The sequence below is a fragment of the Coccinella septempunctata genome, chromosome 2 (assembly GCF_907165205.1).
Source record: "Coccinella septempunctata chromosome 2, icCocSept1.1, whole genome shotgun sequence".
In the NCBI taxonomy this organism is placed as follows: domain Eukaryota; kingdom Metazoa; phylum Arthropoda; class Insecta; order Coleoptera; family Coccinellidae; genus Coccinella; species Coccinella septempunctata.
The window spans coordinates 25509552-25526889 of NC_058190.1; the positions used below are offsets into that span (position 1 = coordinate 25509552).

Here is a 17338-nt window from a genome sequence, read left to right on the forward strand (position 1 = left end):
TTGACCACAGACATTTGACAGATCATAGACAACTGACAGATTGACAACACTCCACAGGAATTTGATATTCTCAAGATTTATTTACTTTAATGAAGAGAAAATATTGAAAAGTGAGTAGCTATTTCAACTCTATTTTTTATTTCCTATCCATAAAGAATTTGCAAGTAGTGGATTTAAAAATCAAAAACATTTTGCATGTTTCCTTCCCAATATCATTTGTTTTTGAATTTTTTTCGTTCTGTGAATGATATTAAGATCCAATTTGGAAGTATTGTAATTATTATTCTTTATTTCATTATATGCTACAGGAGACCGATAATACTCATGATTTAACCACAATTTTTTATATTTTCAGATTGAAAATGGAAAGTGATAAATATACAACAAATTCCCATCCCTTAATGTATTCAGTGTCCCCAGATTTCCCTGATCTCATACCTGAAAAACCTAAACGGGGACTTTTAAATTCGGATCAAAATAATTCATTTACTCCTTCTAGTCCTAATACAACTTTGGAGGAAAGTGTGGAATCTCAAAATTCACAAACAGATATAGCATATTTAGGATATAATGCAGATTCACCAGGTATATATATATTATTCTTATTTTCTGTTAAAATCAAAACAGATTTTACTTATTGTTACTGCCCTTAAAATTTAATGTGAAGTATTAATGAGCCACATACTCTCAGTTTGAAGAAATATTGCAACCCTTCAATGTGTGAAAGATTACTTACATCCACATTAAGCTCCACAATCTAGTTATCTGTTCAATCTTGAAAAATGTCTTGAAATATAAAAAATAAAGCAAGTGATTTATACTGTACTTAATTTTGATTGAAAGCTTATATAGAAAGTAAATCATTGCATAGTTAACTGAAAGTGAATGAAAGTACAGTGTTTTTATAAATTATTGTAAACATAGTTGGCTCTGAATTACTCTGGCTGCTCCTTACTAACGGCTTTTGGGGTTTGGCAGTTTACTGTCCCCCTCACTTAAAATGTTTTAAAAGTCCCATTATATTAATGATTATAGTATATACGCTTATGTATTCAACTCCATTGAAATATTATACAAAAGGACCTACATCAGTGAACTGTCATTATTGTAGGCCTCATATCAACTTTTCATAAGGTATGGAATTATTTATGCCATTTTTTATATATTTGTTCATGTTTAACCTGCTCCCTTCAGATATTAATCACACAGTTTATGACACATTCAGATTCAATAGTTCCAAAGTTCATTATTGCCCCCTGAATGCATAACTTGTGGAGGCAGTTTCATATACAGGTCTACAAGAATTTTTTCAGAGAATGGCCTGTAGAGCAACTGACAGTATGTGGGATCCAGAAGATTTTTCAGCTCTAAGAGCCATAATTTCTATCTTAGAGTTTGATTCAAATTTTGATTTACAGATTTTCCTGATAGCCCAACCGCTATGAAGAAATTATTGCAGTTTGAATTACCTGTAGAAGTATCTTATCATGATACAAGTGATAATGAGAATGAAAAATCAGTATATGAAGCCCATTTAAGTGAAAACTTTCAAAATGTGAGCTTGACAATGAATGAAAAAGAAGGTAAATATAATTTTCTTTTGGACATCAGATCAGATTTGGGATAATTGAAATATATAAATTTTATAGGATTCTGCAACAGTAGTTAGCAATCCATACTGCTATTTAGAAAACAAATAGGAAACTAGTAGACAGTAGATTCAGGAAAAAATTGCCGGATCTTCATCTTTTTGGGGTGTTGAATACAAAAATCCTGTTATCCACTAGATTTGGATATGGTGAAAATGGTGTAAAAACCGAAAAATTTCAGTTGTTGTTTAAGTTTTCTGCTTATAGTCCCAAAAGGACTACTCTGTAATGGAAGCTGATGAAATTTTACTTTTATGGTTCGAGACAACTTCCTGGATTTTTTCGTCTAATCACCAAACAATTGGACTATAATTTCTGTAATATTGCCCAATTGCTTAAGCCTATTAAAATACAAATAATGTCGCTCTCACAGGGGGTGTTCAATGATTTTTGAATGTTCCAAATGTTTTTGTAAACAGTAACCTGAATTTTCCATCACTGTTTCAGTTTCTACATTAAAAATGGAAGAAACTTCATGATAACTTGACAATATTTGAAAATATTAACAGTTACAATATTCATCTCTCTGACTATTCGAAATTAAATTCAATCTTTGATTTACTGGCTATAAAACAGCTTGCCACATAATGTAAATGAAAATTTACAAATTTTCGATCCAAAAGGAGCGCCAACAAAGGGTCTACGAATTTCATCGAGATTTCACTACGGTTTGGTACTAGATTTTTGCTCTTCTTGAAAAATGGCAAGTTAAATTAGGATTTATTCAAACCTCGACTTTTTCAAAAACAAGTTGTTGAATCATTATTTGTGAAACACTGGTTTTAGCCAGTTATCAAATTTTTGAAATAAAGCCTGAAATAGCAAATAATATTTCACTCTCATATTTGACATCAACTCAAATTCCAATTTTAAAAAAATATCAAAATTTATGTATTATACATTTTACTAACAAAAATAATGAAATCCCCAGAAAAATTTTGGATAATACATACTTGTATTATTTCCATTTATCCTAATAATGTGATATTCGTTTAGCTTTTCTGGGCGCTTCTTTTAGATCAATAATATACAGGGGGTTTCAATTGAAATAAAGAAGCATCTGTAAATTTTCATTTACATATAATTTCAAACTTTTAATGTATATATATACTGAAAAAATGATAAAAAAATACAGGTTGCCATTAAAAAAAAAATTGATACCCATCCAGAAAATATTGAAAATCTGTGTAAACAACAATTTTTTCATTTTGTGAAGAAAAATCGAATCCTATCTGTTTCCTAAATAGAGATATGCAAATATGTATGCACGAATTCAACAGTTTCATGTGTCTCCAGTCAATTTTTATATGTATATTATCATTAGATAATTTTTTTTAAGGAAATCTGAATTTTCTCAGTCAAAACAAGAAAAGTAATAAATTGAGAAGAATAAAAGTAGAACCTACAAAGCTAAATGATGATAGTGAAGTGTCTTCAATTGATAGTAATAGTGACAGTTTGAAGTCAGAAGATGTATTCAATGGAGATCTTAATAATATGGAGGATTTGGAGACTGAAGATGGTAATAAATTAAGTATAAAATTAAATTTTCTATGTATGTTATCTGATGATTGAATCTCTATCGGCTGATAGATTCCAAAATGGGTTTCTTCAAGGAGAAGGCTGTGAGGCAAATCACAATTGTTATAAAATTCATCTGATCATGATCTCGTAATCTATGCGATTAGCCCTTGGTTTCACAAAGCTTGATTAGGGCATCAACACTTGATTGATTATCTCATCAAATAATGATCCATATGCATCCATTCAATGATTCTTAATTGCAACTTCTTCAATATATTTAGAAATTAAAAGGTTTTAGTGGTTTAATTTTAGAAATCGAGTTACTGTCCAATCGTTGATCGCAAAATCAAAGTTTTTTGAATAATGGTATATCAACGGAAGTTAATCCCTTCAGTTTCAATATTATATGACTATGTTGTGAATATTCCTTAAAATGATTGGGATCAACTCATTGATTAAGAATTCTTGGTCAAAATCAATTGAGTCTTTCCGTTGATCAGGCTATGAACACACTTAATTTCTCAAGAAAGATAATTTGGAACTTACAATTCTCATAGTTATTTGAGGGTCCCAATGCTCAGGTTGAGTTTGCATCGCATCACTAAAAAAGATGTCAGTCAGATGAATGCTTTTTTAGTCATAACTTATGAACCACCCTAAATATATTTGTAATATTTATTTTGTATGTTCTTTGCCCACAGAATGAACAAAATAAATAATATCGATGTTTTGAAAATTGATTCACAAATTTGAAAAGAACAAAAAAAATAAGTGAGAATAAATATGTTTGGTGTTTTTGTATACAATTTTTTTATTTATAAGTCACTGTGAATGAAGAACATACGAAAAAATCATTACAAAAAAGTTTCTGAGTTATGATTAATTAGAAAAAATTGGGAACATTAATAAATCACCCTCTATGTTGGTTATAAAAGAACGAAAGACAATGAATATAGTCCATTCACAGTTATAAAAGCAGTCAGTTGGCTTTGGAAATTTTACAGATTCATCACTGTGTATTAAGAAAATGTGATGTTTCATAACATCACATCACGCCTGTCATAAATCAGCGCTATGTTGTCTGTTCTATAAAAAGATCTTAGTAGTTGCGTATTTCTCTCAATGTGAATTCGCTTAAGAAAATAAATGAATTTGAAAAGATAATAAACGTTTATATAGGGTCCTGCAATAGTGCGTTAGGCTTCCATAGCTGCCAAACCAGACGTTTTAGAAATTTGGTTGAAAAGCATTTCCTTTGTACTTTCAATTCTGCATCTCAGGATGATTTTCTAATATACAGGATGTTCCCAAATAAAATTATTCAATAAATGAGTTATTTTTTAAATGGAACATCCCTTATATTTTTGTATATTTTCAATGCTCTTCAATACCTCTACCATGATGCAAAATATTACGGATATCTTATTCAGAAAAAACTGCAAAATTTCGACGAAACAGTAGTTCGGTAAAAGCCCTTTACCGATTTCCAGAAGCGATAGAAACATGAACTTGATCAAGAACTTAAGAATTTGCCTAGTCAGCGTTCCTAAATGATCAAACTCTCTTATTCAAGGTTGTCCGTTATCAATGTCCAAATATGAAAAATTTCAAATTGTTTTTCTCAATTTTTTCAAATGTAATACCCTGTATTTTTTTCCATGATGATGTAAACAGTTTAAAACTTTACATTTTTTCAGAAGTAACCAAAGGGCTATTTTCACTCCTGCGTCCAGCAGGCACGAAAAATGAAATCAGAACGGAAAATTTTATTTACTGAATGATACTGAATGAGCAATTTTTGAAAAATTTTAAATCCCTTCCAAAATCATAATCCTTGAAATTCAACATGAAAATGATAATGTTTGTCCGAATAAGTAACACATACGTAGGTATTATTGGTAACTTGTGTATTCTAACGATTACAGAGTTTTATCGACATCCAAATAAATTATAATTCATGCAATGGATTAACCCAATTTTTCTTTGTCTTCTTCAACGCCTGTTTGTTTTTATATCCAATATTTAAATAAAATTTTCCGTTCTGATTTCATTTTTCGTGCCTGCTGGACGCAGGAGTGAAAATAGCCCTTTGGTTACTTCTGAAAAAATATAAGGTTTTAAACTAAATACATCATCATGGAAAAAAATACAGGTTCTTACATTTAAAAAAATCGAGAAAAAACAATTTGAAATTCTTCATATTTGGACATTGATGATGGACACCCTGTATAATAGAGGTTGATCATTTAGGAACGATGACTAGGCAAATTCTTAAGTTAAAAGAAATCCTGTTTCTATCGCTTCTGGAAATGGTAAAGGGCTTTTACCGAACTACTGTTTCGTCGAAATTTTGCAGTTTTTTCTGTATGTTGAAAAAATATCCCTTATATTTTTCCAACGGTACGGATCTTATACAGAACAAACATTATCATTTTCATGTTGAACTTCAAGGATTATGATTTTGGAAGGGTTTTGAAATTTTTCAAAAATTGGTCATTCAGTATGATTTCATTGTGTGACTTATTTAAAATATCCGTTAGTTATTATGTTCATTATTCCTGAAATTTTTGATTGAAATGTCATTTTTCGTTTCTGCTGGACACAGGAGTGAAAATAATCCTAAGGTTACTTCTGAAAAAATGTAAAGTTTTAAACTGTTTACATCATCATGGAAAAAAATACAGGGTATTACATTTGAAAACATTGAGAAAAAACAATTTGAAATTCTTCATATTTGGACATTGATAACGGACAACCTTGAATAAGAAAGTTTGATCATTTAGGAACGCTGACTAGGCAAATTCTTGAGTTCTTGATCAAGTTCATGTTTCTATCGCTTCTGGAAATCGGTAAAGGGTTTTTACCGAACTACTGTTTCGTCGAAATTGTGCAGTTTTTTCTGTATAAGATCCGTACCGTTGAAGTAATATCCCTAATATTTTGCATCATGGTAGAGGTATTGAAGGGCATTGAAAATATGCAAAAATATAAAGTGCGTTCCATTTAAAAAATCACTCATTTGTTGAATAATTTTATTTTGGAACACTCTGTATATCAGAAAATAATTTACTGAGATGCAGAATTGAAAGTACAAAGGGAATGCTTTTGAACTAAATTCCTAAAACGTCTGGTTTGGCAGCTACGGAAGCCACTAACGCACTATTGCAGGACCCTGTATAAACTGATTGGAGGGAATCTTTATTCAGTGATTTGCATAGAACGTACAAGAGATATGTGTATATTTTTATTTTTGTTATGAAAGGAGATTAATTTATTGACTGATATGCAGATGCTTGAAAAGAATAAATGTTGGTTATCCTAAAAATTGACTGTTTTGGTATATCCCAGTTTCACCTAGGAACACAAATCTGACGTTTTCATCCAAGGTTCATATTGAGAAAATTTTTGCAGAAAAATAATTTCGCCGAATTAGCATGCTTTTGTTCACATAAAACTTTGTGTTGTTCACCTTTCTGTATTTATAACCCATTTTTTTTATTTTGAAAAGGGATGTCTGTTCCCATTAATATTCCTCATTTTTTTTCATAATCAAGTAGTGCATCGATACAAATTTGTTGTTGCACATTTTCTAAAAATAAAATCCCAAACTGCCACCATCATTTTGGGTCTCCCAATAGAAATAAATTCTTTGTCATCCTCTTAACTCACAATATTCCTGATTGTGGAAACGTGTAGCTAAAATATGAGTTGTTCAGATTCAGATAAAACATAAAATTGATTTACTTACATAGAGTATGTTCGATACCGTCTGATAAATCGTCGATCTTCAATATCAGGTTCACTATAAGAATTTGCTGACTGCCTTTATGAAAGGTTGAATTATTCATTCAACACTGATCGTTTCCAGATTATCAAATAACAGAACCCATAGAACCTCTGAGTGCAGCAGATGAAAGAAGGCATGCAAGATATTGGCAAAGAATGGTATTACCTGATGGGGAGCAAAGGACAATCGATATGAGGGTCATAGAACCTTACAAATGCGTTCTTTCACATGGGGGATATCTTAGGGCAGGGGGACACACCGCTATTGTTATATTTTCTGCTTGCCACCTACCAAGTGATTCTAGAATCGATTATGAATACGTCATGGACAATCTATTTCTGTAAGTATTTTCAGAGTTTTAGTTTTATGCGTGTATACACTGCTCAAAAATTTCGTACATGTGATGCTCTTTTTCTAAACACTCTGTACATTCTAAGTCTCAACAGCAAAGAGTGTTGCAATACACTGAAAAATTCGAAATGGTAATGATTTCTTTGAAAAAATACTCCTCAGAGGTTTTCTCAAAGAAATCTTTAATATTTTCAATTTTTCCATTTTATAGTATTAGTGTTAAGATTTAACCCTAGGTGGTATAAGGTTGTGATTATCATCAAATCAGCTATCTGGCAATCCAAAGATATACTGGGTGTTCCATTTCAAATGAGAAAGTATTAGATTGTTTCCAGCATAACCGAAAGTTTTGAAAATATTTTAGGGAGGAAGTTCATTGTCAAAAGCGCAACATGCAAACTTTCATCAGAAAATTATAATAAATTCTGCATAGAAGTCTAATAGGCCATCGCGCTGACTAAAAAAAAATGAACAAACTTTTCGTATATGTACTTATGTACTAACTTGCTTGTTTACAAACAGTCTTCCTGAAATGGCAACAGTAGTGAAGATTGCTTTATAGCGACAACATAATAGAGAAATGAACAAAATAAAGATTCTACCTAGTGGAGTCTGCTGGTTAAAAAATGGTTCCCTGTTTTATAATTATCGGCGATATAAAATTGTCGCCGTTGGCTGCCGAAACATAACAGAAATTATGTAATAGGCTTTTCAATCAAATAACGATGTCTTGGTTGCGTTGATGAGGATAATAAGATATGCGCGCCCATTAAAACAAATACCTCCCTAAACGCACACTGAGCCACCACCGAAAACAGTTATTAGCGTCAATATACCATTAACCCCGTTCTCCCCACTTCAATATTCTCCTTCCAGACGAAATTTGGACTCATCTGGCAGGATCTCCATCTATGCGTTTTCCAGTTCTCATATTCGAGAGCCCAACGATATCTTACACGTCGCTGTTCCCCACACAATCGCGGATATAATGAAAGCAAAGGATTAATCTTGAAGCAATTGAGTCGAACCGGTAGTACCCACCCATATAGCAATACGGAACTACACTTCGGAATCGCCAGACGCAGCGTCACAGTATCGCGCATTGGAGTAGCTATCTTAAACATAGGGATGCCGTGCAATAAATTTGAATAATTCAATTCTCATCCACTAACTCGTCTAACTCGTGAAAGTATTTGTAGCAATTTCTGTGACTCATTCATTAGATAAACAACGTTTTCGCACAAGAGTTGAAGCTATTTTGAATCATCTTCTTTGTAACTTTAGCCGTTGTCCATGCTACGCCGCTGCTAACGAACCGATTTCTGTCAGTGGGCTTGACATCGCCACCTTTACGTCATCACTCTTCCATTCGATTTGAACATAAATTCAACATGTGATGTGATGGAAAATAAACATTTGTTGTTGTTCGAAGACTGGAGTGAGTTAGTTGCTCATTGTCGCCAATCATAATTTTATTGAGAAAGTTGACTATGACACGGACATTGTTGTCACATCAATTTTCAATTCGAAAAGATAGGACAGTGAATAAATTTATCCATTTAACGCCACTTCCTTACTCTCGCTCTAGACAGCGGATTATCGAATGTGTGGACGACATCAAATGCGTTCATAGCACTGCATTGGCCTTTCCATGTACCTATGTATGTTTCAAGATTTGAACTGGATCACACCTCCTTGCTACCCACCCTTGTCCGTGGTCTGATCTGACCTCATTTTTATCTGTATTTTCAAACTGACGTGGATTTGTTTACATTTTCCTTTGATAAACGTCGAAGATCTCAATATTCTCGGGCTTTTTTTTTTGGTCTTTTCTGGGTGTAGGGTGTAGAGTTCCGATTATTCGACTTTCGACCATTTTCCGAATGCTCTAAATCAGCTGATCGCATAAATGAGGAATCACATAAAAATTTTCGTGATTCCAAATGAGACCTACATCGCTACATTTGGAATTTTTCGACATTTTCGTTATTATCTTGTTAGCCATGATATTATGGCAGAGGATAAGCAGCTAGCACAAAAGTTGATATGCCATTCGAAAGTACACTTTATGAGGTATTTGTTACTGAAAAGAAAACATGTGCATAATTATTAATTTTTCATCGATAAACTATTGGAAAAATAAGACTAATTTTATTCACTTCAGACTCGTGATGTTCATCTCCAAACTACGCCCGCAATAAGACTTTTTTCTGCACACAAACTCTCTTATCTCGTAGCAAATTTATTGCCCTTTCCGAATATGTGGTCAAATTTGACGAGGCTACAAGGAAAATTGAATAATGATTGAGTTCATGAAAAAACTTGAAATATTTCGTGAAATCAAGAAATGTTAAATTGAAGAATAACCGTCAACATTTCGACCATGTATTATATGACATTTTTTGTTGCAAATCACTCATCTGATCCCACTTGAAGTTTGGCCACTTTAAAAGTAGACACCCTGTATATATGTTCGTGGGAACCTTTTTTCAAACCACCCAACGAATCATACTCTGAAGTTTCGTGTAGTAGTTAGGAAACACTCTGTATATCAAAAATTGAAAAACTTCCTAAGGTGGAACTTTTCCATTAAGAAACGGAATTTCAATGTGATGTATATAGTTTGGAAGATTGTAGTGCTGTGCATAAAATTTATCACCACCCTGTATACCTACTTTCTTTTGTTAACCTATACTCAAATTTTTACAAACACAGGAACTTCTAGAATTTGTATCACTCTGTGCAAGGGAATTATGGTAATTCAAGTTTAAAAATTCCGCAACTTGAAAAATACTCGTGCTAGGGCTGTAAAGTTTTAAGTATCATTTTAGCAGTACATACTTACTTTCGCATATTTTTTTCATTACACTTTTTATCATCAAAATACGACTATCAAAGCGATAGTCTGGGAAAATCGTTGTCCTATTATATTCGATTTCACACAAAATTTCATCGAGTTACCCTAAGTGAGAAAAAACTGAACAGTAGATTGACAAATTTTTTATGTGGTGGCACGATTGAAAATCATATAATTATCGTTTCATTTCAAGAGTTGTTTCTTTCGAAAAACGAATTGACGTGTCCTTTCTACCCAAATTTGTTTTTGCGTGTTTTATGTCATTCCTTCACATCAAAAATCAATATGACATATGTTATTCGATTTGACATTTTAGTGAACTTTCCGAAATTATTGAAGTTATGAAAACTTTCACTCAGAATGAATGAGCATATCCCAAAATCACTCGAAATAATTTCAAGGCAGAAATTCAAAATCCTTTGAGACAAATTATGGCAGCCAAACTTTTGAATAATTACGCGGCTAATCTAGCCGCTGGTACTGTTGGTGGAATAGTTTTAGGCTGCATGGCCATGAAGGTGACCAGAAAGGCTGGCGCAGCAGCGGGATTAGGAATTATTGGCTACGAAGTTGCGCACCACAACAAACTAGTATCGACTAGCTTGGATACCATGATGGGGAAGGTGCGTAAAGGCATTGGCAATGCCTGTTCGAAGTACTGCGCCAAAACAACGGGCCAGGTGGAATCCCTTGTGGGAAAGAATAAGGCCTTAACCGTCGGTCTTATAGGAGGTTCCCTTTTGGGCATTGCTTGTAGTTGAAGTGAAGTAACCGTAATCGATGAATAAAAGTATAAACTATCAAGGTGCAGCCGTACTTTTTGTTGATTTCTAACTTTACGAATGATAAAATTATTATGAGCTTCCTGTTCAGTGGTGCTTTGGGGCATTTGTCCTTATTACATACAAGAAGTTCAACATTGGTACTTCAATCATTCATAGTGAAAATATGCCTACATTATTAGAATGTCTGAAAGCAAAGCAAAAGTATTTGGTACTGAATACTCTAATTATAATAAATAACGTTTTTGTGCTTAAATTGAGTAGAGTACTTTTCATCTCTTCTTCTCCAAGCATAAGCATTTACTTTGTGAGGTTTTTAAATCAAGCAGTAACATTGAAATTGCTACATTCAAAAGAAGAATTTCTCTAATTTATTTTGGCAACAGAATTAAGGTTGAATTCTTTAACACAGATTTTCGGTCATAATTATATTTTATTCACGGCAACGCTCCCAGAAATCTGTTACTTAGATTACTCAAGTTCACGAATAACTTATATCTAACGAATAACAATTGCAAATTATGATGGATGGGGGGATTAAAGATCCCGTCATCATTCTAATCATCAATCAGGTCGATTCTGTTCGCATCTTGTTATAACATTGCTAAATCTACAACATCGTTATAATTATAAAATACAGCAATATGACTGAGCGAACGAATATTCTGTTTCACCGTTTTACGCAGATACCAACAGATTGGTTATGAGTTTTGGCTATAGCATAGACATATAGACATGTCTCTATGTCTATGGGCCATAGCAATATTGTTGAAAAATAATCGAATGTTTGAGCTGACAACACTGTTTTGAAGGGTAATGGCCGTTTGCACCGTTTGTCTAAACAACGATTATATTCTTAAACAACGTTTAATTCCTTAACCCGGTTGCACCGTTCCTAAACGTTGATTATAAGGCCCTTAGTCATGTCTATACATTTTTATGAATGTTAGCATTACTTTTTTAGTTATTACCAATATAGCACATGTATGAGTTTTTAGCAGAGGTTATTGTAACGGGGAACCATACAATTCGGCAGGCGTGTGATACAAGAGCTTAAGGAAAAACCTCAATAAAAAACCCTTCCCCTCCGTGATTAGTCAAATTTGTTCACATAATAAGCTTTTAATACTGAAGGGCATCTTTTACATTGGTATAAAATTTCTTTATCCTCTTTTCATCTCGAAATTATATCTAAAACAGAAAAAAAAGTAAATTAATATTACAGCTTTCATCAAACTGATGCGGAGACTTGATGATGACTTAAATAAATAATTATCAATCAATCATGCATCAAAGATCTTCTGCTGATTTTGGTGACGTATCACCCTTGTCGATAGAAATCTCTTCAGAACCGAAATTAATAATAATAGTCCAAATAGATAAACATCTTGCTTTGTTGAGTACTTACTACATAATCAATTGCTCAGTAGATGGTTTTTCTATCTTCAGTAACTGAAACTGTGGATTAGTTGAAAACAGCACTTAGAAATGAATGTATATGTTACGGCTAAAGATAGGTGTGAACATAAACTTAAGATTAGCCGGCTAAACTTAGGTTTAGCTTCGTGTGTTCGCTAATGTTAGTTTCTTCTATCTTTAGCCGGCTAAACTTAAGTGTAACCACATCCCATCGGCTAAAAATGTAGAAGGCTTGAGGGGCGCAAATTTTCGGCAATTAAAAGAATGTAAAGAAATAGTAATACGAGTATAATCCATCTATTAATGCATTGCATTTTTTGTATGAATTTCACATATTTTAATAGGAGAAGAGCATTCTGTTGAACAGTTGAGGAATTGGAGAATGAACATATATTTGTTCCAACTGTGTCTCAACGAATTCTTATTGACGAATCTAAAAATCTAAACGCTTGATGACAAAATTCATGACATGCTATTTTTAGTGTGAGGGAAAACTGTGATGTTAATGATTATTTTTCATCTTGTTATCATTCATAATTTGTGGGGAATTAAATGAGCAGAAGGAGATAATGAAGACAAGAATGATGCCGCGAACTTCTCCATCAAAATACCAAAGGTTGAATTCTAGAAAAAAATAAGTAGAAGTACCCAATATTGTTTGTAGTTAACCGGACTATTTGGCTCAAAGATTATAGAGTTACTCTATAATCTTTGTTTACGGAAAAAATTTTCTATGTCTAATATCTCATTTTTTGTGGGGTCATATTATGGTTTTTCACAAATTAGGCTCGGTTTGAAGAGCATTAATCTCCTAAACAGATGAAAATAACTCGTTAAATGTTGAATTGAAAACCCATGGGCGTTATGTAATACAACCCCAATACATTCGATGCTCTTTTGCATATTTCAATTCTAAAAATTCAAACAAAAAAGTGGCCATGTGCGTTCGTCCTCTCCCATCCGACCATTCATGAGACATCACCTCTCTGCGTGTCCATAGAATACATTTTTAGCCGTTCCGTTTTGGGTAATGTGCACATTAGCCGGCTAAAGATGAAATGCCCTGACGCAGATGAATATTTTATCGAACTTTAGCCGATCCTCGAATATAAACCTAAGTTTAGCCGGCTAATCTTAAGTTTATGCTCACACCTATCTTTAGCCGTAACATATATACCAAAATTGAAACATTGGTTATTTTTTTCTAACACATTTCAATTGGCGCTTTTCAGATATGTGTTATGGACCCTTGAACGACTTGTTACTGATGATTATGTTTTGGTATATCTGCATGGAGGCGCAACCAAAGTACCAGCGTTCAGATGGATCAAACGGTGCTATCAGATGGTTGGCCGAAAATTGAAAAAGAACCTCATACATTTGTATTTAGTGCATCCAACCCTTTGGATCAAAACTATGTTGTTCATGGCTAAACCTTTCATTAGGTGAGTAAATCTTTATTTTATTTAATTATTGCCCTGAAATATGACTATTTTGTATATGAATATACCTTAATAAGAATTTGTACTGAAAATGACGAAAATGGTGAGTAAGAAAAGTATGCAGCGTTTTGCTTACGTCCTCTCATCAGATTTCACGGAATGTTTTTGTTTTCCAACTATTCTTCAATTTCGGTTTTCTTATGTAGAATTGTAGAGGGAGGGGTATTAGGGTAACATATAATACATGCCTATAAGAACTCTGTGTCTGCAGTCTCGCAATTGAGATTTGGGGCATTTCAGATGGACGCTACCATCTTTGTTCTGGGGCCAAGAAGGTGGGAATTCAATCTTGGTTTGTCAGCTGCTGGATGGCCCTATTAGTATAGGGCCACTATAGTTAGTATCGGCGGGTGTTATGGGTCTGAATATCCCATCTTATTTGAATTCCGCCTTAATTATAAATAATTATGAAGGATTATTTACGTCTTCTATGATTGATAAGCCTTCGAAAATGAGTGTTCTTCTTTCACACAAAATGAAGAACCATTTGTACCCAATATAGTGTCCCTTCAAGCCATCGAAGCCATTTTATTAAAATTTAATATAAAACTTATTTTACAGTTCAAAATTTTATCGTAAGATAACATATGCCAACACCCTTAGAGAATTGATGGCCCGTGTTCCACTAGAAGCAGCTGCTATTCCAGACAAAGTAAAGATGCATGATACCCTTCGTAAGAAGTAATTAGTATAATGTGTACATATAATGAGAACGGAACATTCCAAAAGCTTTAATATTAAAACGTGGCTGTAGAAATCAATATCATTTATGAATGCTCTCTGTGAAAGAATATGTTAGATGAGGTCTGGATTTTAAATTGAGTAGCCTCTCATGAGTAATATTATAGTTTTTGTACCAATTGAAATGTACATAATTTCTTTGCGGATTAATGACGATTGCTTTCTTTTTCTTCTGTTCATGAGATGTTTTATGGCTTTTTCCTCTATTCTCCATTATTAAAAAAAAAAAATCAAACTTCCTTGTGATATGTTTTTCTGTGAATGTAGTCGTGTATTATTTAAAGTCGAATTCTGAAAGATTAATTTTCAAAATTAATGTTATACTCGAAAGTATTTATTCATTTTTATATTATTTTTTTATGTTTATTTTTAGAAGTTACCATATTTTTTGTACTTCAGCTATTCCGCAGATTTCGCAAATATTTTATATTTGTAACATTTTTCAAATTCCTTTCATACTAGCGAATTTTATTTCACAAAATTGTTATTTTTTACTGCACTAGACTTATTTTTTTATGTCACTTCATTATTTTTTCGCTTTAAATGCGTTTTTTGTAATATTGCAGAAAAAATTTCATTATTCAATGGTACATTGATCAGTTTTTGTATTAAAAACAAGATTATTTTGAAAAATGTGTTATTCTGTCTTTCAATGATTCAAAAAAATGTTTTTTTGGTTTACTAGATCTTTATATGTATATAAAGCTATTTTCTATTAATTTCATATTTCTACTACCAAAAATCAAAAACTATGGGATGATGAAAACCTCGTTGAGTGTTCCTTAAAACGCGGAAATGATTTTGCTGACTTCAGTAGGTACCTTCTTGTATAATGAACAAATGTTTATTCTTCAGCTTTGGCAAGAAATTTTTAAAAATTACAATAAAGAAATTAAATTATGCAAAAATTTTTTGAAAATTAGAGTCATCATAAAGGAACATATACTGAACACTTATTCCTATCATCAAACTTTAGTTCAAGATACAATTATGTGATACCACATATTGAAAATTTGGTGTATGGTTGAAAAGTGATCTTCTGTGTTGACCATCAACTCTAAATTTTTCACTAAACAGCTGTAAATTCACTTTCAAAACGCCTGAACAATCTTCAACATGCTATTGTGATAGGGAAACACTTGTAGTGGTTTAAAAACTTTTGGTGTAAATCATTTAATTCTGTTTTTCAGTTCAAAACTCAAAAAATTTGATTGATATTTTTTTGTACTTCAATTATCGTATGCACATTAACCAATGAAATATCCTGTCCTATTATTTTTTTGTCATCATATTTACGAATTATATCTGTGTTTTTGATTGGTTTCCAATATGAAATTGAGTATTGAAAGAAGAATTCCTTGTATGAATATGAATATCAAAATTCAGGCTCTAGCAAAATTTTGAAAATTCCAAGGACAAATAGACTGCCAAACTATATTTTTGAAATATTTATATTGTCCGTAAATTTTGGGATATGACGCTGTATGTGACCATATCTAACTTTGATGGAAAGTTTCTAAATTTTGAAAGTTCAGACATGGATGGTTCAAAAAAGTATATGTTGTATATCCAGTTTTTCCTCTGCCAATTCTGATAGCTACATCGAAAATACGTGTTTTTAAGAAGAAAAACTTAACATTAACAGTAAAAATACCTCATTTGTTGTGGATGAAGTACATTATTTTTTATTTTGCTGTGATTTTATATTTATTGTTGTTGGATATGTGTGTGAGTAATTTGTTCTGAATATCCTGTTGTATATTGAAAATGAATTTCATTGCAATTTACGATAGTAGCAATAAAGGATTAGTATTTTATTATTTGAATTGAGTAAAAAAATGTAATGAAATATGGCCAGTTAAATGTACTTAAATAAATTTGTTTATTTAATACCCATATCATCGTTCTTGCATTATAACATATATTTCCCTGCCAAACTTTTTGTCTGTGATCTCCAAAGCCTCTTCCAACATTTCCTCCTTTTTTGAAATATAGTACACAATAGGGAATACTCTTTCTGACGAAAATGATGTATTTTTTATGAAATATCATCGAAACATCACATTTTGAAATTGCCATTTCAAACGTTTCCCAAAAAAAATTATTTTAAGCACTTAAAAATGAAAAATAAAAACGGGTATTTAAAGTTTAGAGCGTTTTGTGAGAATTGCACAAGCTGGCAACATCGACTGAAATATGCCTTGATAATAAAGGACAACAAGTGCATTATCTTGATGAGATAGACAAAGATGGCTGTCTATGAAGTCTGCGACGAACGAGGAAGGTCGTAAAATTTTATGGGATTTTTATGGCCGGTTGCAGTTGAAGCTCGCCAGTAAGTACGCGCCTGAAGATCCAACAGCTGTTATTTCATAAACAAGCTGATCGGACATTGTTCTTTTCATTGTTTCGTATGCGCTGTTGCCAAATCGTAAACTCCGCACAAAGCGATTTAAATTTTAAAATCCCATATTTGAAGGATGATTTTGAATAGTTTCCACGGTGAATTTGAAAAAATCATGAATGAAACTCATAATTATTCAGTGTAAACTTGCATATGCAGTGATAACCCAAATTGAGGAGAATTCCCCATTCTTTCAACACTATCTTTACGTCAAATTTGAGACAAATGAATTTATATTTTAAGAGGGAATCACACCCCATTTAGCCCATTGAGGAGAATTCCCCATAGTTACACATTTTCATATCCTACCACAAAATGGACC

General features: G+C 32.4%; 1 protein-coding gene across 1 annotated transcript; it reads left to right on the forward strand.

The window, feature by feature from the left end:
* On the forward strand, positions 1-16508 carry LOC123307816 (protein prune homolog 2). The gene is made up of 7 exons (XM_044890260.1): positions 1-110; positions 356-585; positions 1419-1583; positions 2989-3171; positions 7042-7300; positions 13602-13814; positions 14433-16508. The coding sequence occupies exons 2-7, from the start codon at positions 363-365 to the stop codon at positions 14554-14556; spliced, it is 1167 nt and encodes a 388-aa protein (XP_044746195.1). The 5' UTR covers positions 1-110; positions 356-362; the 3' UTR covers positions 14557-16508.
* The last annotated feature ends 830 nt before the right edge of the window (positions 16509-17338 follow it).